This window comes from Salmo salar, chromosome ssa06 (genome assembly GCF_905237065.1).
Source record: "Salmo salar chromosome ssa06, Ssal_v3.1, whole genome shotgun sequence".
Taxonomy (NCBI): Eukaryota; Metazoa; Chordata; class Actinopteri; order Salmoniformes; family Salmonidae; genus Salmo; species Salmo salar.
In genome coordinates this window covers 90,149,054-90,174,642 of record NC_059447.1, presented here as the reverse complement: position 1 = coordinate 90,174,642, position 25,589 = coordinate 90,149,054, and the positions used below count along the sequence as shown (strand labels likewise).

At 43.7% G+C, this 25,589-nt stretch overlaps 3 protein-coding genes across 9 annotated transcripts in view; 2 read left to right on the top strand and 1 right to left on the bottom strand.

Moving 5' to 3' along the window:
- Positions 1 to 7,176, top strand: part of LOC106608314 (basic leucine zipper transcriptional factor ATF-like) — a 7,782-nt gene extending 606 nt beyond the window's left edge. The window contains exons 2-3 of the mRNA XM_014206194.2: positions 471 to 575; positions 6,125 to 7,176. Coding sequence (XP_014061669.1) covers positions 471 to 575; positions 6,125 to 6,367 — 348 coding nt within the window. The 3' untranslated portion in view covers positions 6,368 to 7,176. The remainder of the gene's footprint in view (positions 1 to 470; positions 576 to 6,124) is intronic.
- A 3,758-nt stretch (positions 7,177 to 10,934) lies between these two features.
- LOC123743342 (protein PELPK1-like) lies at positions 10,935 to 12,305 on the bottom strand. The gene has a single exon (XM_045719539.1). The coding sequence runs from the start codon at positions 12,303 to 12,305 to the stop codon at positions 10,935 to 10,937; it is 1,371 nt and encodes a 456-aa protein (XP_045575495.1).
- Positions 12,306 to 13,067: 762 nt separating this feature from the next.
- LOC106608296 (feline leukemia virus subgroup C receptor-related protein 2) overlaps positions 13,068 to 25,589 on the top strand; it is a 63,697-nt gene continuing 51,175 nt past the window's right edge. For 4 of the 7 annotated variants that reach the window (XR_006770373.1, XM_014206163.2, XM_045721160.1 and 1 more), the window contains exon 1: positions 13,070 to 14,212. Coding sequence is in view for 5 of the 7 variants with exons in the window: in XM_014206163.2 (XP_014061638.1) it covers positions 13,604 to 14,212 (609 nt within the window). In the remaining 2 variants the exon portion in view is untranslated. Of the gene's footprint in view, positions 14,213 to 25,589 lie in introns of all 7 variants that reach the window. The other 3 variants (XM_045721161.1, XM_045721159.1, XR_001329426.2) reach the window with 3 other exon arrangements.

Below are 25,589 nucleotides of genomic sequence, written 5' to 3'. Positions count from 1 at the left end.
TCATGCTGAAATGTAGAATTGTGCATGACAACAATGAGGAGTTTCCTTGACGACAGTTGTTTGTAAATTCAGGTGTGTTGTGGGAATCAAGGCCGTTCTATGAAGGGATGAGCTGATAGACTTAACATTGCAATATTGCACCAGCGGGGAAGGGTTGAGTTGGGTTGGGGTTGGGGTGGGTCGGGTTGGTCTCAGATCACGCCTTGTTTCATGTCCTGAATACTTCAGTTCTCATGGTATCAGAATAACTCAGCTATGTAGAAATGCTGCATCAGTCAAATCATGCACCAAAGAGATGTCTCATCCTAGAACGGTCTGAACATTGTTATGCATGGTTATACATTTTCAATCTACAATATCTACTGTATACTAGAATGAACCCTAATACTCCACCCATTAGTGTAAGTTAGTTAGGGTGAGCAACAGTTAGCGTCCTGTCAGCAAGATGACTTCCCTGTGTCTCTCCCCAGGGCTCCTCAGACAACATAAAGAAGGTCATGAGAAGAGAGAAGAACCGTATCGCTGCCCAGAAGAGCAGAATGAGACAGACTCAGAAGGCAGACAGTCTACACCTGGTGAGGATGACTACCCACAAAGCAACACACTGAGGCGTGCACCATGTCTGGCTATGAGTTAGGATGACCACCAGGCCAAATGTGTGGCACCATATCCAAGTACGACTAGACTTGTCAATCTAGCAGTGAATCAGTTGTGGCCTGAATTAAATAAATGCACAGTCCACACATGCAGTGTTCCCAAAACCTGGGCAGGTCACCCCAAAACCCGATTTATATCCTCTATAAGTCTAGCCTGGTCCCAGATCAGTTGTCTCCTTCTATAGCCTGGTCCCACATTAGTTGTCTCCATCTATAGCCTGGTCCCAGATCTGTTGTCTCCTTCTGTAGCCTGGTCCCAGATCTGTTGTCTCCTATAGCCTGGTCCCAGATCTGTTGTCTACTTCTATAGCCTGGTCCCAGATCTGTTGTCTCCTATAGCCTGGTCCCAGATCTGTTGTCTCCTTCTGTAGACTGGTCCCAGATCTGTTGTCTCCTATAGCCTGGTCCTAGATCTGTTGTCTACTTCTATAGCCTGGTCCTAGATCTGTTGTCTACTTCTATAGCCTGGTCCCAGATCTGTTGTCTCCTATAGCCTGGTCCCAGATCTGTTGTCTCCTTCTGTAGCCTGGTCCCAGATCTGTTGTCTCCTTCTGTAGCCTGGTCCCAGATCAGTTGTCTCCTATAGCCTGGTCCCAGATCAGTTGTCTCCTTCTATAGCCTGGTCCCAGATCTGTTGTCTCCTTCTGTAGCCTGGTCCCAGATCTGTTGTCTCCTTCTGTAGCCTGGTCCCAGATCTGTTGTCTCCTATAGCCTGGTCCCAGATCTGTTGTCTCCTTCTGTAGCCTGGTCCCAGATCTGTTGTCTCCTTCTGTAGCCTGGTCCCAGATCAGTTGTCTCCTATAGCCTGGTCCCAGATATGTTGTCTCCTATAGACTGGTCCCAGATCTGTTTGTGCTCTTGCCAACTCCATTGCTCATTGTCAAGCCAAGCAAGGAGAGGGCGTGATAGCACAAACAGACTGGCACTCAGGCTACCACAAGTCAGTAACAGACTGGTTATGTAGTTATCAGACACCCAGACTGATTATTGATTTATTAGGCCGGGGGAACTCAGCAAAGCTTTATTTTCAAGTCCTTCAAATCACAGGGACCATTTCCCCAGTGAACCACTATGATAAGGTTATAAAGGAAAAGCTGTGTTGTTGGAAATCTGTGTTGGTCGGTGTTAGATGGTGTTGGTCAGTGTTGGTCTGTGTTAGTTGGTGTTGGTCTGTGTTGGTCAGTGTTGGTCTGTGTTGGTCTGTGTTGGTCAGTGTTGGTCAGTGTTGGTCAGTGTTGGTCTGTGTTGGTCTGTGTTGGTTGGTGTTGGTCTGTGTTGGTCTGTGTTGGTCAGTGTTGGTCTGTGTTGGTCAGTGTTGGTCTGTGTTGGTCTGTGTTAGTTGGTGTTGGTCAGTGTTGGTCTGTGTTGGTCAGTGTTGGTCTGTGTTGGTCTGTGTTGGTTGATGTTAGTTGGTGTTGGTCAGTGTTGGTCTGTGTTGATCTGTGTTGATCTGTGTTGGTCTGTGTTGGTCTGTGTTGGTCAGTGTTGGTCTGTGTTGGTCTGTGTTGGTCTGTGTTAGTTGGTGTTGGTCAGTGTTGGTCTGTGTTGGTCAGTGTTGGTCTGTGTTGGTCTGTGTTGGTTGATGTTGATCTGTGTTGATCTGTGTTGGTTGGTGTTGGTCTGTGTTGGTTGGTGTTGATCTGTGTTGATCTGTGTTGGTCTGTGTTGGTCAGTGTTGGTCTGTGTTGGTTGGTGTTGGTCTGTGTTGGTCTGTGTTGGTTGATGTTGATCTGTGTTGGTCTGTGTTGGTTGGTGTTGATCTGTGTTGGTCTGTGTTGGTCTGTGTTGGTTGGTGTTGGTCAGTGTTGGTTGGTGTTGGTCAGTGTTGGTCTGTGTTGGTTGGTGTTGGTCTGTGTTGGTCTGTGTTGGTCTGTGTTGGTCAGTGTTGGTCAGTGTTGGTCAGTGTTGGTTGGTGTTGGTTGGTGTTGGTCTGTGTTGGTCTGTGTTGGTCAGTGTTGGTCTGTGTTGGTCAGTGTTGGTCTGTGTTGGTCTGTGTTGGTTGGTGTTGGTCTGTGTTGGTCTGTGTTGGTCTGTGTTGGTCAGTGTTGGTCAGTGTTGGTCTGTGTTGGTCTGTGTTGGTTGGTGTTGGTTGGTGTTGGTCAGTGTTGGTTGGTGTTGGTCAGTGTTGGTCAGTGTTGGTCTGTGTTGGTTGGTGTTGGTTGGTGTTGGTCAGTGTTGGTTGGTGTTGGTCAGTGTTGGTCAGTGTTGGTCTGTGTTGGTTGGTGTTGGTCAGTGTTGGTCTGTGTTGGTTGATGTTGGTCAGTGTTGGTCTGTGTTGGTCTGTGTTGGTCTGTGTTGGTCAGTGTTGGTCTGTGTTGGTCAGTGTTGGTCTGTGTTGGTCAGTGTTGGTCTGTGTTGGTCAGTGTTGGTCTGTGTTGGTCTGTGTTGGTCTGTGTTGGTCTGTGTTGGTTGGTGTTGTTCTGTGTTGGTCTGTGTTGGTCGGTGTTGGTTGGTGTTGGTCAGTGTTGGTCTGTGTTGGTCTGTGTTGGTTGGTGTTGGTCAGTGTTGGTCTGTGTTGGTCTGTGTTGGTTGGTGTTGGTCAGTGTTGGTCTGTGTTGGTCTGTGTTGGTTGGTGTTGGTCAGTGTTGGTCTGTGTTGGTCTGTGTTGGTTGGTGTTGGTCAGTGTTGGTCAGTGTTGGTCTGTACGAGATGATATTGACAAAGCGCTGATGGACCATGTGGTGATGTGTCATCATGGCTTCTGTTGGGTTCATCACTTAGGGTTCATCCCAAATGGCGCCATATTCCCTATATGGTGCACTACTTCTGATTGTGTTACCTATGAGCCCTGGTGCACTAAATAGAGAATAGGGTGCATTTGGGATACAAACGTGGCCATATCTCTGCCTGTGTGTGTTTATTGCGGTACTGAGTATTCATTATCACACGTGGGCGTCAGAAACCCACTGACCAGCACTAATGATTATTACACTGAATGTTAATATCAGTTGGTAATAAATGGCACCCTATTCCCCATGTAGTGCACTACTTTTGACCAGGGTTCTAGTGCAAAGTAGTGCACTTCATAGAGGAATACTGTGTTATTTGGGATGCACATTAGCAGCAGTAATACAGCAGGTTATACAGCACGTGACTGGAGGTATTTCAGGTAATAGTCAAAGTGAAAAGCACACAATCACTTTCATTTCAACGTCTCTTTCTGTTCATTGACTGGCTAGCTTTTAGTCATTGACTTTCACTTCTGTCGCTTGGCAGAGTATAGTAAATTACACCTATTTCCGTTTGTAGAAGCTACAAATACATTTAGTCTTAGCGGTTAGTGTTGCTGAAGAGAGTAGAGTTTATCAATGGGATTACTATGCGTTTCTGAAGAGAGTAGAGTTTATCAATGGGATTACTATGCGTTTCTGAAGAGAGTAGAGTTTATCAATGGGATTACTATGCGTTTCTGAAGAGAGTAGAGTTTATCAATGGGATTACTATGCGTTTCTGAAGAGAGTAGAGTTTATCAATGGGATTACTATGCGTTTCTGAAGAGAGTAGAGTTTATCAATGGGATTACTATGCGTTTCTGAAGAGAGTAGAGTTTATCAATGGGATTACTATGCATTTCTGAAAAGAGTAGTTTATCAATGGGATACTATGTGTTTCTGCTGAGGATGCTTTCTTCATAAGGTCTATGGTGTCAAAATGAAAATCAATGTATTTAGAGCTGCTAGAAGACATCTCAAAGTCTTGAGAAAATATCTGTATTTAATAGAATGTTGGTCGGACATGGTTTTTTTTCTTCAGTTGTTTAGAAAGACAATTTTGTTAATCTACAACAATTCAACATTGTATTTTTTTCTCTGTTGTCTTTTTCTTCTGAGGTCCTCAGGTACGTTTGTAAATGTTCCATTACAGTGTGGGCCTGCACAGGGCCAGATGATCAGGCTGTCAGACATGAGCTCTGCGTGTTCGTGAGGTGATGATGGCCTTTTACACCCAGAGATGTGGGAAACAAAACAAGTTAGACAGAAAAGGTTCCACTGTGTTCCTCTAAAGGTCGAGACAGGGCCAGAGTAAGAGGAGGGAAGATAGAGAGTGTTGCGCAGTGTGGCCTTCCTGTCAGAGACAGGCCTGGGTAAACCCCAGTGCTCACGTCACTTAGGTCAACAACCCACTGACACGGGTCCTTTACCAGAAATGACAGCCATTCTCTCCCCTCCTGCCCACGGTTTACTACTAAACCTCATTTACACAGGAGAGAGTGTGAGAGCGAGAGAGAGACTACTACTCAGGAAACAGGAAACGTGTCACAGTGAGGGAAAATTCAGCTTCCTGTTTATCAAACGAGTTGAAGAAACCATAAAACCACAAAATATGCTTAGCCTAACACGCTCTGCAAGGAGGCCTGTGCTGAGCCATCTATTGGTCCATCCTCCCTAATACGCTCTGCGAGGAAGCCTGAGCTGGTGAATAAGCAGTCTCAAAGAACTAGACCAGGTGGTTTACATAGAATAATGACATAGGCTGAATCTACCAATCACCACCACAGCACCACCCACATACTGGGTTTTCACAAAGGTCATTGACTCTGAAATCTAACCAGATCTGACGATGGAACGCCTTTCTGCATAAAAAAGATGAGAAGATTATTTGTTGACAAATGAACGACAGCAGCAGGGGGGTGGTGGATTTCTTAAGAATTGTTTTTCCCATCAAAGCTGAAGTTAGAGAGACTGATGATGCCTTGGGTTTTTTTTAAACGATGGCCTGAGTTGTAACCCGGGTAACCCATGGTCGAACCATACAGGTCATTGGTATTCAGCATAGCAGGGCCACAAAACAGTTGCATTGTGTAATTTCACTGTACATAGAAGAATTTATACTGACATTTCAGTTGCGACCATTTGATTATGAGGTCATTAGCTTCATTCATTTATTTATTCAAGTTTGACTGATTCCTCTGAGTCTAGTTCCTCTGCAGGTTTCTTCCTTGCTACTGTGCTGCAGCTTGCTAATTGGGGTCTAGGCTGGGTTACTGTAAAGCAGGCTGAGTTACTGTAAAGCAGGCTGAGCTACTGTAAAGAAGGCTGGGTTACTGTAAAGAAGGCTGAGCTACTGTAAAGAAGGCTGGGTTACTGTAAAGCAGGCTGGGTTACTGTAAAGCAGGCTGAGTTACTGTAAAGCAGGCTGAGCTACTGTAAAGAAGGCTGGGTTACTGTAAAGAAGGCTGAGCTACTGTAAAGAAGGCTGGGTTACTGTAAAGCAGGCTGGGTTACTGTAAAGCAGGCTGAGTTACTGTAAAGCAGGCTGAGCTACTGTAAAGAAGGCTGGGTTACTGTAAAGAAGGCTGAGCTACTGTAAAGAAGGCTGGGTTACTGTAAAGCAGGCTGGGTTACTGTAAAGCAGGCTGAGTTACTGTAAAGCAGGCTGAGTAACTGTAAAGCACTTTGTAATACCTAGTGATGTAAAAGGGTCTTTAAACGTACATTTCATTGACTGATTGGTTCCTGTTGCTTCAGGAGAGTGAGAACCTGGAGAAGGAGAACGCGGCTCTGAGGAAGGAGGTGAAGAAACTCAAAGAAGAGGCCAAGTATCTCTCCTCTGTCCTGACTACCCATGAGCCTCTCTGCACTGGCCTGCCCCCCCAGATGACCCCTGACCTCATCTACTCCCCCCATCATCACTCTGTCTCCCCCCACCATCACGGGAGCAATGTCTTTCACCACCAGCACAGCATCGCTGTGTCGCACTACCAGCACTGATCACCACCGACCACCAGGGGGTGCTGAAGAGGAGCTGGAGAGGTTTACTGACCTTGATAAAGTGGGTGAAGAGAGCCACTTGAACTAGCCTCGCTAAACCAGGTCAGTCTGGTTTCAAGAGGCTACACTTGAACAGGATGAAGTTAATGAATGGTTTCTTTGTTTCAACGGAACAAGCAGCACTCATGAATGGTGTCTTTGCATCAGATCAACAATTTTCTGATATTAAAAGATGACAAAGGCTTCTTTTACACAGGCAGCCAAATTCTGATCTTTTGCCCAATTATTGTCACAAGGTATGATTGGTAAAAAAATAATAATTCATGACAAAATATCAGAATTGTGTAAAGGCACATAGATGGTAATTTCAAATGTATGACTCGACCATAGAATCAATGCCTCGACTATGCCAATAGTCAACATCTACAGGACATAAAACCAGCATGATTGAATTATTTTTTATTGTACTATTGAGATTTATACAACAATGAAATTATTCCGTTTTTACGTTTCAAGTAATTTATATAGGCCTATTACAATGTTTTGATGATAGGACTGGGACGATACTAGTATCGCGATACTTGTTAGTATTGTGGCAAGGGAACAAAACAAAAAGCAGATTTAACTTCTTTAGTAAAACAGTCTTCATGTTGGAAACAAACATCATTATGTTATCATCCAGTTATTTTCCAGGCTATATCACAACATATGATACATACAGCAGGTTTAGGACCAGGCTATATCACAACATATGTTACATACAGCAGGTTTAGGACCAGGCTATATCACAACATATGTTACATACAGCAGGTTTAGGACCAGGCTATATCACAACATATGTTACATACAGCAGGTTTAGGACCAGGCTATATCACAACATATGTTACATACAGCAGGTTTAGGACCAGGCTATATCACAACATATGTTACATACAGCAGGTTTAGGACCAGGCTATATCACAACATATGTTACATACAGCAGGTTGAGGACCAGGCTATATCACAACATATGTTACATACAGCAGGTTTAGGACCAGGCTATATCACACAATATGTTACATACAGCAGGTTTAGGACCAGGCTATATCACACAATATTTTACATACAGCAGGTTTTTAAAGGAACAAAGAGTTTGGTCTGCATCGTGTTTTCCTTTTTTGCCATAGAAACAAATATTTCAATACTGGTATCATCCCAGCCTTTCGTTTTTTTTGTGTGTGTATTTCTCATGTTCAGGACTACCACTATTGCATATGACTGATTGGAGCATTGAAAAATTGCTTGGATTACTCAATGATGTGTACATTATTTTACTATTTTCTCACAAAACAGCTGCTTTTCTAGTCTGATTTGAATACATGTACATTCTGCCTAAAGTGAAACAGTTTGAAAATAACTTTGTTAACTCGAGTCTACATTCGAATCATCTTGAATTTTATTTTTTTTCTTCTATTATTTAATGGTCGCATGGTGGAGTCATGTACCTATAAATAATGAAGGGTAAGCCTTGTTAAGGTACAGTATGCATTGTATGCTCTGATATAGAGGATTATCGTATAGACTGGCACTGAGACAGGACATTCAGGGTTTAGTGTACCATCAGTAGTACTGTGCTTGTACTTTTTAAATTCATATCTTTGAATGTTGTAATTGAAAAATATATATTTTTAAATGTTGTCTTACTGTACATTTAAAAAATAAAGATAGAAACTTAGAAATTGTTTTGAAATGCAAATAGTGCATTTTTTTGGGTGGAACGCAATGTTTTCGGCAAATATCAGCTCTGCTGAGGGCAAACATGAACATTGTGATAATTCGGTGCAACTTCCAGCGTGCCTTTACTGTGAACACTGAGGCTGTATCCACTTTAAGTTACAGTTTTATTAACAGTGGCCAAGTCGGTTACTGTGGCTATAATGATCATAATGTAGGGCCTACCAGAGTGGCCTACCATCAAAAAACAATGGAGAAAATGCATCCCATAACATTTTAACATGGAAATAGCTGTTCTATCATTCAGCCTACAGTAGCTGCCAATGTGTGGTGTTCAATGTAGACCTACATTCCATGAGACTTTTGAGAAGAAAAACACATGCAGAGCTTGACATTAACCTGTTTATCCACTTGTCCCGCAGACAAGGAGGTGATTGAAAACATTGTGTTGTTTGATGCAAGAAACCACGTCACAAAATAAAATACATTATTATTCCCATATCATTATTACAGAGAATCAGACACATTATGCCACCCTCTGCCTATTGGCTACTAAGCTTATTCAAGTTTGTCTTAAAATACAACACTGCCCCTTTAAGACAAAAAAAAGCTCTTTACCTGACTTACTTTTCAAAGATGTCTAGAAATGTACACGTAATGTGCTCTTGTAGGAAGCAATCACTCTCCTATTGCTGACTATGATACATATGATATGTAACTGGGCTAATAACTTACTAACTAGCAAAGGATATGAACAAAATGTGCACACGTGGCTGCATGCAGCTCTCACTTTGACCTCAAAACAAATGCATCATAAGGCTCCAGAATTGCACAGGGGTCTAAGGCACTGCATCTCAGCGGTAGAGGCATCGCTACAGACCCTGGTTTGATCCCGGGCTGTATCACAAATGGCTGTGATCGGGAGTCCCATAGGGCGGTGCAGAATTGGCCCAGTGTTGTCCGGTTTAGGGGAGGGTTTGATCAAGGTAGGCCGTCATTGTAAAATAAGAATTTGTTCTTAACTGACTTGTCTAGTTAAATAAAGGTTAAATTAAAAATAAATAAAACAAATCTACTTATGACCACAGCTGTAAACACAATCCAGTTCAAAGTATATGACACAGATCCATAAATGGCAATAGTTTATTTGCATATAGGCCTACTGCAGCTCTGATTGGCTATGCCCAGTGGTGGAAAAAGTACCCAATTGTCATACTTGAGTAAAAATAAAGATACTGTAATAAAAATGACTCAAGTAAAAGTGAATGAAACCCAGTAAAATACTACTTGAGTAAAAATCCAAAAAGTATTTGGTTTAAAATCTACTTAAGTACCAAAAGTAAATGTCATTGTTAAAATATACTTAAGTATCAAAAGTAAAAGTATAAATTATTTCAAATTCCTTAATCAATATGGCACCATTTTCTAGTTTTTTATATATTTACCAATAGCCAGAGGCACACTCCAACACTCAGACATCATTTACAGATAGCCAAGGGAACACTCCAACACTCAGACATCATTTACAGATAGCCAAGGGAACACTCCAACACTCAGACATCATTTACAGATAGCCAAGGGAACACTCCAACACTCAGACATCGTTTACAGATAGCCAAGGGAACACTCCAACACTCAGACATCATTTACAGATAGCCAGGGGCACACTCCAACACTCAGACATCATTTACAGATAGCCAGGGGCACTGTCCAACACTCAGACATCATTTACAGATAGCCAAGGGAACACTCCAACACTCAGACATCGTTTACAGATAGCCAGGGTCACACTCCAACACTCAGACATCATTTACAGATAGCCAGGGGCACACTCCAACACTCAGACATCATTTACAGATAGCCAGGGTCACTCTCCAACACTCAGACATCATTTACAGATAGCCAAGGGAACACTCCAACACTCAGACATCATTTACAGATAGCCAAGGGAACACTCCAACACTCAGACATCATTTACAGATAGCCAGGGGAACACTCCAACACTCAGACATCATTTACAGATAGCCAAGGGAACACTCCAACACTCAGACATCATTTACAGATAGCCAAGGGAACACTCCAACACTCAGACATCATTTACAGATAGCCAGGGGCACACTCCAACACTCAGACATCATTTACAGATAGCCAGGGGAACACTCCAACACTCAGACATCATTTACAGATAGCCAGGGGCACACTCCAACACTCAGACATCATTTACAGATAGCCAGGGGCACACTCCAACACTCAGACATCATTTACAGATAGACAGGGTCACACTCCAACACTCAGACATCATTTACAAATGAGGCCAGTGTTTAGTGAGTCCGCCAGATCAGAGGTAGTAGGGATGACCAGGGATGTTCTCTTGATAAGTGTGTGAATTAGACCATTTTCCTGTCCTGCTAAGCATTCAAAATGTAATGAGTACTTTTTTGTGTCAGGGAAAATGTAAATAGTACATACATTTCTTTAGAAATGTAAGTGAAGTAAAAGTAAAATTTGTCAAAAATATAAATAGTAAAGTAAAGTACAGATACCCCCAAAAATGACTTAAGTAGTACTTTCAAGTATTTTTACTTAAGTACTTTACACCACTGCCTATGCCCCACCGGTCTAGAGTATGTGGTGAGTCATTCACAATATAATTATATTCCTATACATTCTGCTTACAACAAAATATCTTTCATGTTTCAGAATGTTGCATTGAAAGTGGCTAATATTGGCGTTTGATTCGATCACAGTTGCCACAGTAAAGGGAATCGTTGATAGTGTTAACTAACAGGGGGAAAACTCTAGAACAGTTGAACGAAGTTCAATCTCCTGCTTCTCTTTGTGGGCAGATATTTCTTCAGCACTCTGTATGGCAGTCTCGGGAGAGCTGTGCGGGCAGTCTCGGGAGAGCTGTGCGGGCAGTCTCGGGAGAGCTGTGCGGGCAGTCTCGGGAGAGCTGTGCGGGCAGTCTCGGGAGAGCTGTGCGGCAGTCTCGGGAGAGCTGTGCGGCAGTCTCGTGGGAGCTGTGCGGCAGTCTCGTGGGAGCTGTGCGGCATTCTCGTGGGAGCTGTGCGGCAGTCTCGGGGGAGCTGTGCGGCAGTCTCGGGGGAGCTGTGCGGCAGTCTCGGGGGAGCTGTGCGGCAGTCTCGTGGAAGCTGTGCGGCAGTCTCGGGAGAGCTGTGCGGCATTCTCGGGGGAGCTGTGCGGCAGTCTCGTGGGAGCTGTGCGGCATTCTCGAGGGAGCTGTGCGGCAGTCTCGTGGGAGCTGTGCGGCATTCTCGGGAGAGCTGTGCGGCAGTCTCGGGGGAGCTGTGCGGCAGTCTCGTGGGAGCTGTGCGGCAGTCTCGTGGGAGCTGTGCGGCATTCTCGGGGGAGCTGTGCGGCAGTCTCGGGGGAGCTGTGCGGCAGTCTCGTGGGAGCTGTGCGGCATTCTCGGGGGAGCTGTGCGGCAGTCTCGGGGGAGCTGTGCGGCAGTCTCGTGGGAGCTGTGCGGCAGTCTCGTGGGAGCTGTGCGGCAGTCTCGTGGGAGCTGTGCGGCAGTCTCGTGGGAGCTGTGCGGCAGTCTCGGGGGAGCTGTGCGGCAGTCTCGTGGGAGCTGTGCGGCAGTCTCGTGGGAGCTGTGCGGCATTCTCGGGGGAGCTGTGCGGCAGTCTCGTGGGAGCTGTGCGGCAGTCTCGTGGGAGCTGTGCGGCAGTCTGGTGGGAGCTGTGCGGCAGTCTCGTGGGAGCTGTGCGGCAGTCTGGTGGAAGCTGTGCGGCAGTCTCGTGGGAGCTGTGCGGCAGTCTCGTGGGAGCTGTGCGGCAGTCTCGTGGGAGCTGTGCGGCAGTCTGGTGGGAGCTGTGCGGCAGTCTCGTGGGAGCTGTGCGGCATTCTCGGGGGAGCTGTGCGGCAGTCTCGGGGGAGCTGTGCGGCAGTCTCGTGGGAGCTGTGCGGCATTCTCGGGGGAGCTGTGCGGCAGTCTCGGGGGAGCTGTGCGGCAGTCTCGTGGGAGCTGTGCGGCAGTCTCGTGGGAGCTGTGCGGCAGTCTGGTGGGAGCTGTGCGGCAGTCTGGTGGGAGCTGTGCGGCAGTCTCGTGGGAGCTGTGCGGCAGTCTGGTGGGAGCTGTGCGGCAGTCTCGTGGGAGCTGTGCGGCAGTCTGGTGGAAGCTGTGCGGCAGTCTCGTGGGAGCTGTGCGGCAGTCTCGGGGCTCTAGCGCGTCTGTTAACGCATGCAAGTTTAGAGGGAACATTGAGTGGAAGCCTCATGTTTTCAGACCAATGGTTGCTTTACATTTGATGTAACATCTATTCTAATTCCAGTGCCATATTCAATGTTATTCTATTATATGCTATTCCATTCTATTCTATTCTATCCCATTCTATTCTATTCCATTCTATTCTATTCTATTCCAGCTCCATATTATATTATATTGTAATCTACTGTATTGTATTGTATTCCATTTCATCTTGGGTCAGTTGATGGTGCTTTGTGGAAATGTGTTGTGTAGCCTATGCCACCAACAGCAAAAATAGCATTTTGGCATTGACAGTAGAATAATTTTTGTCGGCAACCAAGGTCGGGATGTTTGGTTGCAAAATGTAGCTCCTCCTCCATCGTGCCCAATTTCAACACAGACGGCAGTGAGGGTTCATTGGGTCGTGGGTTGGTTTACGTGGTGACGTAAACGGGCGTTTACATTGGACGTGTTCGTTTTGCATGGCCCGGTGGCCCGTCTCAGCGGAGTTCAAACGTTTTAATAAACAAAGGTGTCAAACTCATTCCACGGAGGGCCGAGTGTCGGTGGGTTTGCGCTCTTCCCTTGTACTTGAGTGATTAAGGTCACTAATTTGTAAGGCATTCCTCACATCTGGTGGTCTTGGGCTGAAATTGAAAGTGAAAAACAAAACCTTGCAGCCCATAGGCCATCCATGGAATGACTTTGTCACGCCTGTTTTAGACCATCCAATTATTGGTCCTTAAGGGAAATCTCCACCCACCCGAGACAGCTGGCCATGCAAAACCAACTGGCCCATTGAAACTTCGCTCGACGCGCAACAGAATGACATCTCCATACATGATTTAAAACAAACGTAGGGCTACATATGTTGAGTTTGAACTGCTTGTGAAAGTAGGCTACTGTTTTGTCAACTTCAGCACAACAGGAACAGGAAAAAGTGCGCCTATGCAGGCTACTTCTAATGTAGTCTATGAGTGACTTGTCTAGATTACCCTTTGCACAGCGAATTATTTAATGGTTGTTTAGCGAACTGAAACTTCACATTTTCATTTCAGGGAATGCCTTTGCTTTAAACTACTTTATTTGCTAACGTGGTATCAAATAGAAAGTGGTGTCGGTTGTAGTTTCTGATTGGTGGACTTCGAGAGGTGGTGTAGCTGGTTTGGCTTGTTTCCCAAAACTAGAGTACTGTCAAAAGTTCTGGGAGCTGTCGCATAGTCAGGCTGGTCCGAACTCTCACTAAAATGTAAGAGAGAGGTATACGTGTCTGTATTGTATTCACCTGCCCGTCTTAATTAATACACTTCAACATGACTGGCGAAAATGAAAAACCTTCCTTGGTTTATGGCGAAATCAACGACAATCAAAATGTGTTAGATCTGGAAAAAATTACAATTTTGAAGTCTGCCGTTGACAGCGAGGACGTGCGCATGGAGCACAAGATACGACTAAACCAGACCGGCGACGATACAAACCAAACCATCAAACTATACAAGCGGCGATGGTTCATCGTGTTGCTATTCAGCTCGTATTCTCTCTGCAACTCGTTCCAATGGATCCAGTACGGAATCATCAACAACATTTTCATGAAGTTCTACGGTGTAGAGTCTTTCACTATAGATTGGATGTCTATGATATACATGTTGACTTACATTCCCTTCATATTCCCGGTCACCTGGCTACTGGATAAGAAAGGTCTCCGTATCATTGCGCTGATGGCTACAGCCATGAATTGCGCGGGGACTTGGATCAAAGTGACCAGTGTGAGACCCGACCTGTTCGCGGTCACCATGCTCGGACAGTTCTGCTGCTCCCTTGCTCAGGTGTTTATCCTCGGGATGCCGTCGAAGATCGCCTCGGTGTGGTTTGGATCGGAGGAGGTGTCCACCGCTTGTTCCATCGGGGTCTTCGGAAACCAGGTATGTTAAGTAGTCTAAGGTCCAATACATTCAAAAGTAATTGCAGATGTAGCTATTTGTTTATGTAGGTCAGTCATTTTGTACATTTTTATTTTTATATATTTTTTTAAAATGATTAGTCACTTATCGGAATGTTAAAGATTACTCCACCCATGTTCTTTTGGCCCAATTGGGAATTGCGCAATTACGCAAGACTCTCAAGCCACCGCTGGCCTATATTGGCCAGTTGGTAATCTCTCATCCTCTGCCCTCAAAGGTGAAAGGTCAATGTCATCACTGACGAGACTGAGAGAACCGTGTACAGTCTGAGTCTAGTCACAAGTTCAAGCCACCATGAATAATCTCTTATCTCTGGTCCTGAAAGGTGAACGTCACAGGTACAGATTTATTTGTCCCACTGACCAACTGACCTGGCTTGAGAGATCAATGTATAGGGTTATCTATACCATAGCATAATCACAGGACACAAGCCCTCAGGGCACCATAACAATTTCAATGGAAACCTTCTCTATTGATGGTTGAAGTGGTAAGCTAATCATTTCTGTTTACTCCTCTCGGGACAAATGACCATTTGCCAAGTAAGGTTCCTGTGTTGTTGAGGTTCTAAGTTTGGACGTCATGCTCGCTTGCTTCATTCCGTGCTGTGTTTGAGATCCATAGGTGCTGAATAAGGGATTCTCATATCTCTTTATAACGCACGTGCGGGTACACTCAAAGTAGCACTGGAGTGAGAGAATCACCAGCTGTGTGAGGAAGACGAGACATTTTTCAGAGGACCAGTCCAAAAAAACCAAACATGGGCTTTAGAGGCAATCCATAGGCCTAACGTTCATTCTATATACAATGGTTCACCCCCTCTACTCTCTCTCATTCTATATACACAACGGTTCACCCCCTCTACTCTCTCTCATTCTATATACAACAGTTCACCCCCTCTTCTCTCTGTCTCATTCTATAAACTACGGTTCACCCCCTCCACTCTCTCTCATTCTATATACAACGGTTCACCCCCTCTACTGTCTCATTCTATATACAACGGTTCACCCCCTCTACTGTCTCATTCTATAAACTACGGTTCACCCCCTCTACTCTGTCTCATTCTATAAACTACGCTTCACCCCCTCTACTCTGTCTCATTCTATAAACTACGGTACACCCCCTCTACTGTCTCATTCTATATACAACGGTTCACCCCCTCTACTCTCTCTCATTCTATATACAACGGTTCACCCCCTCTACTCTCTCTCATTCTATATACACAACGGTTCACCCCCTCTACTGTCTCATTCTATATACAACGGTTCACCCCCTCTACTCTGTCTCATTCTATATACAACGGTTCACCCCCTCTACTCTCTCTCATTCTATATACAACAGTTCACCCCCTCTTCTCTCTGTCTCATTCTATAAACTACGGTTCACCCCCTCCACTCTCTCTCATTCTATACAACGGTTCACCCCTCCACTCTCTCTCATTCTATACAACGGTTCACCCCCTCCACTCTCTCTCATTCTATACAACGGTTCACCCCCTCTACTGTCTCATTCTATATACAACGGTTCACCCCCTCCACTCTCTCTCATTCTATACAACGGTTTACCCCCTCTACTGTCTCATTCTATATACAACGGTTCACCCCCTTCACTCTCTCTCATTCTATACAACGGTTCACCCCCTCTACTGTCTCATTCTATAAACTACGGTTCACCCCCTCTACTCTGTCTCATTCTATAAACTACGGTTCACCCCCTCCACTCTCTCTTTCTATATACAACGGTTCACCCCCTCTACTGTCTCATTCTATATACAACGGTTCACCCCCTCTACTCTGTGTCATTCTATATACAACAGTTCACCCCCTCTTCTCTCTGTCTCATTCTATATACAACGGTTCACCCCCTCTACGCTGTCTCATTCTATAAACTACGGTTCACCCCCTCTACGCTGTCTCATTCTATAAACTACGGTTCACCCCCTCTACTGTCTCATTCTATATACAATGGTTCACCCCCTCTACTGTCTCATTCTATATACAACGGTTCACCCCCTCTACTCTGTCTCATTCTATAAACTACGGTTCACCCCCTCTACTGTCTCATTCTATATACAATGGTTCACCCCCTCTACTGTCTCATTCTATAAACTACGGTTCACCCCCTCTACTGTCTCATTCTATAAACTACGGTTCACCCCCTCTACTGTCTCATTCTATATACAATGGTTCACCCCCTCTACTGTCTCATTCTATATACAACGGTTCACCCCCTCTACTCTGTCTCATTCTATATACTGGGGAGTCGACATCTCAGCGTAACACTTCTAAAGGATCTGCATCTGAATCTACAGTAGGCCTATTTACATGTTTAAAAAACATATAACCTGACATTGTTGTTATGTTACAGGGAAGTTGACATTTCATATTTCAGCCTACAAGGCCCCATATAGAGGCTATATACAGTGCCTTCGGAAAGTATTCGTACCCCTTGACTTTTTCCGCATTGTTACGTTACAGCCTTATTCTAAAATTACTGGAGATTCGTAAAAAAAAATCTATGCACAATACCCCATTATGACAAAGCGAAAACAGTAAAAAAAAAAAATCACATTTCTAAAAAAACGACCTTATTTACATAAGTATTCAGGCCTTTTTGCTATGAGACTGTAAGTTGAGCTCAGGTGTTTCCTGTTTCCATTGATCATCCTTGAGATGTTTCTACCACTTAGTTGGAGTCCACCTGTGGTAAATTCAATTGATTGGACATGATTTGGAAAGGCACACCCCTGTCTATATAAGGTCCCACAGTTGACAGTGCATGTCAGAGCAAAAACCAAGCCATGAGGTCGAAGGAACTGTCCGTAGAGCTCCAAGACAGGATTGTGTCGAGGCACAGATCTGGGGAAGGGTGCCAAAAAATGTCTGCAGCATTGAAGATCCCCAAGAACACCGTGGCATCCAATCCATAATTCTTAAATGGAAGAAGTTTGGAACCACCAAGACTCTTCCTAGAGCTGGCCGCCCAGCCAAACTGAGCAATCTGGGGAGAAGGGCCTTGGTCAGGGAGGTGACCAAGAACCCGATGGTCACTCTGACAGAGCTCCAGAGTTCCTCTGTGGACATGGGAGAACCTTCCATAAGGGCAACCATCTCTGCAGCACTCCACCAATCAGGCCTTTATGGTAGGGTGGCCAGACGGAAGCCACTCCCTCCACAATCACCCGACCTCAACCCAATTGAGATGGTTTGGGATGAGTTGGACCGCAGAGTGAAGGAAAAGCAGCCAACCAGTGCTCAGCATATGTGGGAACTCCTTCAAGACTGTTGAAAAAGCATTCCTCATGAAGCTGGTTGAGAGAATGCCAAGATTATGCAAACCTGTCATCAAGGCAGAGAGGGGCTACTTTAAAGAATCTCATATAAAATATATTTTGATTTTAACACTTATGAAATCATGTAGTAACCAAATGTGTTACTTCATAGTTTTGATGTCTTCACTATTCTTATTATGAAGGAAAACCCTTGAATGAGTAGGTGTCTAAACTTTTTAGTGTGTGTTTTATATATATATATATATATATATATATTACTACACAATCTGAATAACCCAGATGAGAGCATAGTACTTATTCACAGTTGCATCTCTCCTAAAGTGTACACATCAGTGTAGGCTAAGTTATTCAGCTAATATGGAAATATGCTAGGTATAGCTGGTGTTCCAGTCCACTTGCCTAACTACTGAGTTGTTGCACATTAACAGAGTTGTCTTAATTCATCACATGTTGATTTGAAACAGACTGAGTAATTTAACCTCTGACCTCTAGCTGGTGTTCATGGAGTCTTTGCATCTTCTTGGATCAGATTGTTATTTTCACAAATATTGTTTTGGCTTTTCTATCTTTTCTTATTCCTAGTTAGTTGAACTCTCTATTTTCAGGCCCACAAATTAACTTTGAGAATGGTAATTAAAGAATGAGACGGTTTTCTCTCTTATTTCACGTTATCTCGTTACCATGCAACGAGGTGTCTCCGACGTGCCGGTGCCTTCTCCAAATAAGGAAGTGTAAAAAGAAAATAACCAGCACACTGCATTCTCTTAAGTTATCATGAAGTAACTCCAACACACCGCAACAAGTAACCTCATCAAGTTCTTTCCCTAATTTAAACAAAAAAAAAAAAATGTAAATAAAGAAGTTTACACATCCTATGAAGGCTAAGTTATTCAGCCAGTATGGAAATGTATTAACCAAATGGGGTGAATCGTTGTCTTAGTTTAGCTGAAAAACATTCCTTACCTCCAGGAGATTTTTAACGGGTGACTATCTAGCAAAAAATAAATCTACAAGGAGCACTCGGTTTCTGCGTAGATCTGATTAGGGGAGACCGGGGTTGGTTGTCACACTTTTTACTCGCCTGTGTATTTCTCAGCACCAGTATCTAACAATACTATTTTCAGTATCAGGAGAAAGACCAAAGTCTTAGGTTGAAATAGGGACCCTTTTTTTTTAATCCTCTTATTTCATTCTAACATGGAGTTATATTGGGATATAAGCCATCCAACACACTCTGTCCACTTGTGACAACGAGCTCCATCCCTTGGTTGGATATCACACAGTATGAGCGGGGTCGTCCAGTGTCAATTTTACAAGGAGTTAAAGTATTTGTTTGGGGAAAATGTAAAGCCTTTTATTTATTGAACTGTATTGTTAACATAATAAATTCAACATACAGTTGAAGTCGGAAGTTTACATACACCTTAGCCAAGTACATTTAAACTCAGTTTTTGACAATTCCTGACATTTAATTCTAGTGAAAATCCCCTGTCTTAGGTCAGTTAGGATCACCACTTTATTTTAAGAATGTGAAATGTCAGAGTAATAGAGAATTATTTCTTTCATCACATTCCCACTGGGCCAGACGTTTACATGCACTCAATTAGTATTTGGTAGCATTGCCTTTAAATTGTTTAACTTGGGTCAAATGTTTTGGGTAGCCTCTACAAGCTTCCCAGAATAAGTTGGGGGAATTCTGGCCCATTCCTCCTGACAGCTGGTGTAACTGTGTCAGGTTTGTAGGCCTCCTTGCTCACACGCCCATTTTCAGTTCTGCCCACAAATTTTCTGTAGGCTTGAGGTCAGGGCTTTGTGATGGCCACTGCAATACCTTGACGTTGTTGTCCTTAAGCCATTTTGCCGCAACTTTGTAAGTATGCTTGGGGTCATTGTCCATTTGGAAGACCAATTTGCGACGAAGCTTCCTGACTGATGTCTTGAGCTGTTGCTTCAATATATCCACATAATTTTCCTTCCTCATGATGCCATCTATTTTGTGAAGTGCACCAGTCCCTCCTGCAGCAAAGCACCCCCACAACATGATGCTTCCACCCCCGTGCTTCACGGTTGGGATGGTGTTCTTCGGCTTTCAAGCCTCCCCCTTTTTCCTCCAAACATAACGATGGTCATTATGGACAAACAGTTCTATTTTTGTTTCATCAGACCAGAGGACATTTCTCCAAAAAGTACGATCTTTGTCCCCATGTGCAGTTGCAAACCGTAGGCTGGCTTTTTATGACGGTTTTGGAGCAGTGGCTTCTTCGCCACCGAGAGGCCTTTCAGGTTATGTCGATATAGGACTCGTTTTATTGTGGATATAGATACTTTTGTACCTGTTTCCTCCAGCACCTTTAAATGGTCCTTTGCTGCTGTTCTGGGATTGATTTGCACTTTTCGCACCAAAGGACGTTCATCTGTAGGAGACACATTCTGACGGCTGCATGGTCCAATGATGTTTATACTTGCGTACTATTGTTTGTACAGATGAATGTGATACCTTCAGGTGTTTGGAAATTGCTCCCAAGGATGAACCAGACTTGTGGAGGTCTTGGCTGATTTCTTTTGATTTTTTTCCCAAGCAAAGAGGCACTGAGTTTGAATGTAAGCCTCAAATGCATCCACAGGTACAACTCCAATTGACTCAAATGATGTCAATTAGCCTATCAGAAGCTTCTACTGCCGTGACATTTATTTTCTGGAATTTTCCAAGCTGTTTAAAGGCACAGTCAACTTAGTGTATGTAAACTTCTGACCCACTGGAATTGTGATACCGTGAATAATAAGTGAAGTAATCTGTCTGTAAACAATTGTTGGAAAAATTACTTGTCATGCAGTAGATGTCCTAACTGACTTGCCAAAACTATAGTTAACAAGAAATTTGTGGAGTGGTTGAAAAAAGAGTTTTAATGACTCCAACCTAAGTGTATGTAAACTTCTGACTTCAACTGTGAACACTGAGACCCTTGGACATCAAAAGTTTGAACAATTAAACAATATTTCTATATTTGGGAATGGTCCATGGACACGTAAGGGACAGTCATTGTCGAGTGTGTTTCATTTGGTGATCTCATGAAGGACAGGAAACACAACTGTATCTCTTAAAGTGTACATTTCTCAGCTGTCAGGTTTACATCTCGATGTTGGATAAAATGAATGATTAAATATGAAACTATTTGTGACAAGATGTAATGTGATGTTGGCCTTTTAAACGAGATACTTGTTAAGGTGTAAAGTTAACTAGTCAGTGGCCACGCCCCCGTGAGGCCAGCCATTACATCAGGCGTCATGGAATTCCCCTTTTTCCACAGAGTATAAAACCCACTTCCGAACAAAATGTACATTAAGTCAGAGAACGCCGAGATTGAGTCCCCACGTTGGAATGACTACAATTCTATAGGCCGTCAGACTAGAAAACATGCAGCTGACGCTACATGTGAAATGTATAAGAACTACAACTCTATGGGCCACGGAGACCATGCAGCGTTGGCCTCACGGCAGGAAATGGTTAAACTCTGAGACTATCGATTCTGCCTCTGAACAAGGCAGTTAACCCACTGTTCCTAGGCCGTCATTGAAAATAAGAATTGTTTCTTAACTGACTTGCCTAGTTAAATAAAGGTAAATAAAAAAATAAAAAAATACAGAATAAGAGCAAATCCTAGACGTAAAATTACTAGTCTGCAGCTGGAAAGTCTAGTATGAGTATACCGCAACAGACACTATCCAGCACCGATGCGAAAGCGACAACTACGGAAGACATTGTGACTTCTGGGGAAGTTAACCAGAGCGTCTTTGATGAATTGACTCTCCAGCAGACGGACCGGCGATTCCAACAGAAGAGACAACAACATACCAGTTTAGGGACTGATCAATGTGTTGTTAGTAACCAATATCTACTGTTTTATGTATTTCTGTGGTTAGTAAATAAAAAAATAATTATGCATATTTGTATATCGCTGACTCATCATTTAGGCTAGGGTTCGTGCAGATATCCAAGGGTTTGCGACGTTCAGTTATTTTATTTTACCAGGTAGGCTAGTTGAGAACAAGTTCTCATTTACAACTGCGACCTGGCCAAGATAAAGCAATGCGACACAAACAACAACAGTTACACATGGAATAAACAAACATACAGTAAATAACTCAATAGGGAAAAAGTCTATATACAGTGTGTACAAATGAGGTAAGATAAGGGAGGTAAGGCAATAAATGGGCCATAGTGGTGAAATAATTACAATTTAGCAATTCAACACGAGTCATAGATGTGCAGAGTTGAATGTATAAGTAGAGATACTGAGGTGCAAAGGAGCAAATATATAAAATAAATAGCCCATCCCCATACTGTTATTTACAGATGGGCTATGTGCAGTGATCTGTGAGCTGCTCTGACAGCTGGTGCTTAAAGTTAGTGAGGGAAATATGAGTCTCCAGCTTCAGTGACTTTATTTTGTAAATTAAAAAAATGTTGCAATTCGTTCCAGTCATTGGCAGCAGAGAACTGGAAGGAAAGGCGGCCAAAGGAGGAATTGGCTTTGGGGGGACCAGTGAAATATACCTACTGGAGCGTGTGCTAGATCAGGCAGGGTGACCAGTGAGCTGAGATAAGGCAGGGCTTTACCGAGCAGAGACTTATAGGTGACCTGGTTTGGTGGCGAGTATGGAGCGAGGGCTAGCCAACGAAAGCAGACAGGTCGCAGTGGTGGGTGGTATATGGGGCTTTGGTGACAAAATGGATGGCACTGTGATAGACTGCATCCAATTTGCTGAGTAGAGTGTTGGAGGCTATTTTGTAAATGACATCACCGAAGTCAAGGATCGGTAGGATAGTCAGTTTTACAAGGGTATGTTTGGCAGCATGAGTGAATGATGCTTTATTGCAAAATAGGAAGCCGATTCTAGATTTAATTTTGGATTGAAGATGCTTAATGTGAGTCTGGAAGGAGAGTTTAGTCTAACCAGACAACTACAAATACCTAAGTCAGAACCTTCCAGAGTAGTGATGCTGGACGGGCGGGCAAGTTCGGGCAGCGATCGGTTGAAGAGCATGCATTTAGTTTTACTTGCAGTTGGAGGCCACGGAAGGAGAGTTGTATGGCATTGAAGCTCATCTGGTGGTTGGTTCAGTGTCCAAAGAAGGGCCAGAAGTATACAGAATGGTGTTGTCTGTCTGCATAGAGGTGGATCAGAGAATCAACAGCAGCAAGAGCGACATTATTGATGTATACAAAGAAAAGAGTCGGCCCAAGAATTGAACCCTGTGGCACCCCCATAGACTGCCAGAGGTCCGGACAACAGGCCCTCCGATTTGACACACTGAACTTTGTTTGAGAAGTAGTTGGTGAACCAGGCGAGGCAGTCATTTGCGAAACCAAGGCTGTTGAGTCTGCCGATAAGAATGTGTGATTCTATTGTAAAGTGGTTGTTCCACTGGATATTATAAGGTGAATGCACCAATTTGTAAGTCGCTCTGGATAAGAGCGTCTGCTAAATGACTTAAATGTAAATGGTGATTGACAGAGTTGAAAGCCTTGGCCAGGTCGATGAATACAGCTGCACAGTATTGTCTCTTATCGATGGAGGTTATGATATCCTTTTGGGGCGGCAGGATAGCCTAGTGGTTAGAGCATTGGACTAGTAACTGAAAGGTTGCAAGTTCAAATCCCCGAGCTGACAAGGTACAAATCTGTCGTTCTGCCCCTGAACAGGCAGTTAACCCACTGTTCCTAGGCCATCATTGAAAATAAGAATTTGTCCTTATCTGACTTGCCTAGTTAAATAAAGGTAAAATAAAGTTTAGGACCTTGAGCGTGGCTGAGGTGCACCCATGACCAGCTCGGAAACCAGACTGCATAGCGGAGAAGGTATGGTGGGATTCGAAATGGTCGGTAATCTGTTAACTTGGCTTTCGAAGACCTTAGAAAAACAGGGTAGGATAGATATAGGTCTGTAGAAGTTTGGGTCTAGAGTGTCTCCCCCTTTGAAGAGGGGGATGACCGCGGCAGCTTTCCAGTCTTTGGGGATCTCAGACGATACGAAAGGGGTTGCAACAATTTTGGCGGATAATTTGAGGGTTGTGTAGCCCTGCTGATTTGTAGTGGTCCAGATTTTGCAGCTCTTTTAGGACATAAGCTATTTGGGTGAAGGAGAAATGGGGGAGGCTTGGGCAAGTTGCTGTGGGGGGTGCAGGGCTGTTGACCAGTGTAGGGTTGGCCAGGTGGAATGCATGACAGTGTTTCCTTGCCTCAGTGCAGTGGGCAGCTGGGAGGAGGTGCTCTTATTCTCCATGGACTTTAGTGTCCCGGAACTTTTTGGAGTTTGTGCTACAGGATGCAAATTTCTGTTTGAAAAAGCTAGGCTTTGCTTTCCTAACTGCCTGTGTATATTGGTTACGAACTTCCCTGAAAAGTTGCATATCACGGGGGCTATTTGATGCTAATGCAGTACGCCACAGGATGTTTTTATGCTGGTCAAGGGCAGTCAAGTCTGGGGTGAACCAAGGGTTATATCTGTTCTTAGTTCTAAATTCTTTGAATGGGGCATGCTTATTTAAGATGGTGAGGAAAGCATTTTTAAAGAGTAACCAGGCATCCTCTACTGACGGGATGAGGTCAATATCCTTCCAGGATACCCGGGCCAGGTCGATTAGAAATGCCTGCTCGCTGAAGTGTTTCAGGGAGCGTTTGACAGTGATGAGGGGTGGTCGTTTGACCACAGACCCATTACGAACGCAGGCAGTGATCGCTGAGATCCTGGTTGAAGACAGCAGAGGTGTATTTGGAGGACAGGTTGGTTAGGATGATATCTATAAGGGTGCCCGTGTTTACGGATTTTGTTTAACTAAGTTGTTTTTGTTGTTGAAAAGATTGATTTGTTTTTCAAACGTGTGTGTGTGTGTGTGTGTGTGGGAGAGAGAGAATGTTGCTTACTCAGTCGTTGTCAAATGACTGAGTTTTGGCCAACAAGTCCGGATTGGACCAAATCTGAAACATTCTTAAAGGTCTATATTTCACAATTTTGGACCACACATTATTGGTCTCCTGAGTGGCGCAGCAGTCTAAGGCACTGCATCTCAGCACAAGATGCATCACTACAGTCCCTGGTTCGAATCCAGGCTGTATCACATCCGGCCATGATTGGGAGTCCCATAGGGCGGCAGCACACAATTGGCCCAGCATTGTCCGGGTTTGGCCAGGGTAGGCCATCATTGTAAATAAGAATTTGTTCTTAATTGACTTGCCTGGTTAACTAAAGGTTAAATAAAGGTTCCATTTTAAAATAAATTAAGATGCAGTTGAGCACAGCTGAGTACAATACAGTAATGTAGTGTATTCAGTAATGTACTGTATCCTACTGTACTATACTGAATGAAACCCTACTGTACTCTGATTGCAACTGCACTGTGATACACTATTGAATTAAAATGAGCTGTACTGTACTTTTCTCTACTGTGCTCAACTGAATCAAACTGTACTGTGCTGTCCAAAAAAGTATTCTAGGTGTCTTTCCAACGTCCTTTAGCTAACTGGGTACGTTATTACAATGGATGATTGTCAGATTGTGACAACCATCCCCAACCAACCCTCCCAATGCTAACGCTAGTTAGCATTAGTTAGTAAGATGCTCGATAGCACATGGCTTGACCTAGAAACTTAAATAGGCTTGAAATAAAGCTCTCCCTTTCCTCTTTTCAATAAAAGTAATTGTTTATGGATACTCCCATCATACAACTACTTATTAAATAAATAGCAAACATATGAATATTTACTTTAACCCATGAAAAATGATAATATTCCTCTAACCTCAATGTTTTCTGATCCTGAATTGATCACATTGATGACCTCTGTTATACAGTACACTTTTCTTTTGATATGTTTTAATTTTATCTTTATTATTCTCCAAATGTATATTATTATTCTCCAAATTATATTATTATTCTCTAAATTATATATATTTTTTCATTGGTAGCACCAGAATAAGATTTGTTTTGGGGGGGGGATTGAGATGCATCCTATTTGAGTTCTAACTACTTTTGAAGCACATGCTGTGCCC

Coding starts and splice junctions, on each gene's coding strand:
- LOC123743342 (XM_045719539.1), bottom strand. CDS start 12,305: ATGTTCCCTCTAAACTTGCATGCGTTAACAGACGCGCTAGAGCCCCGA.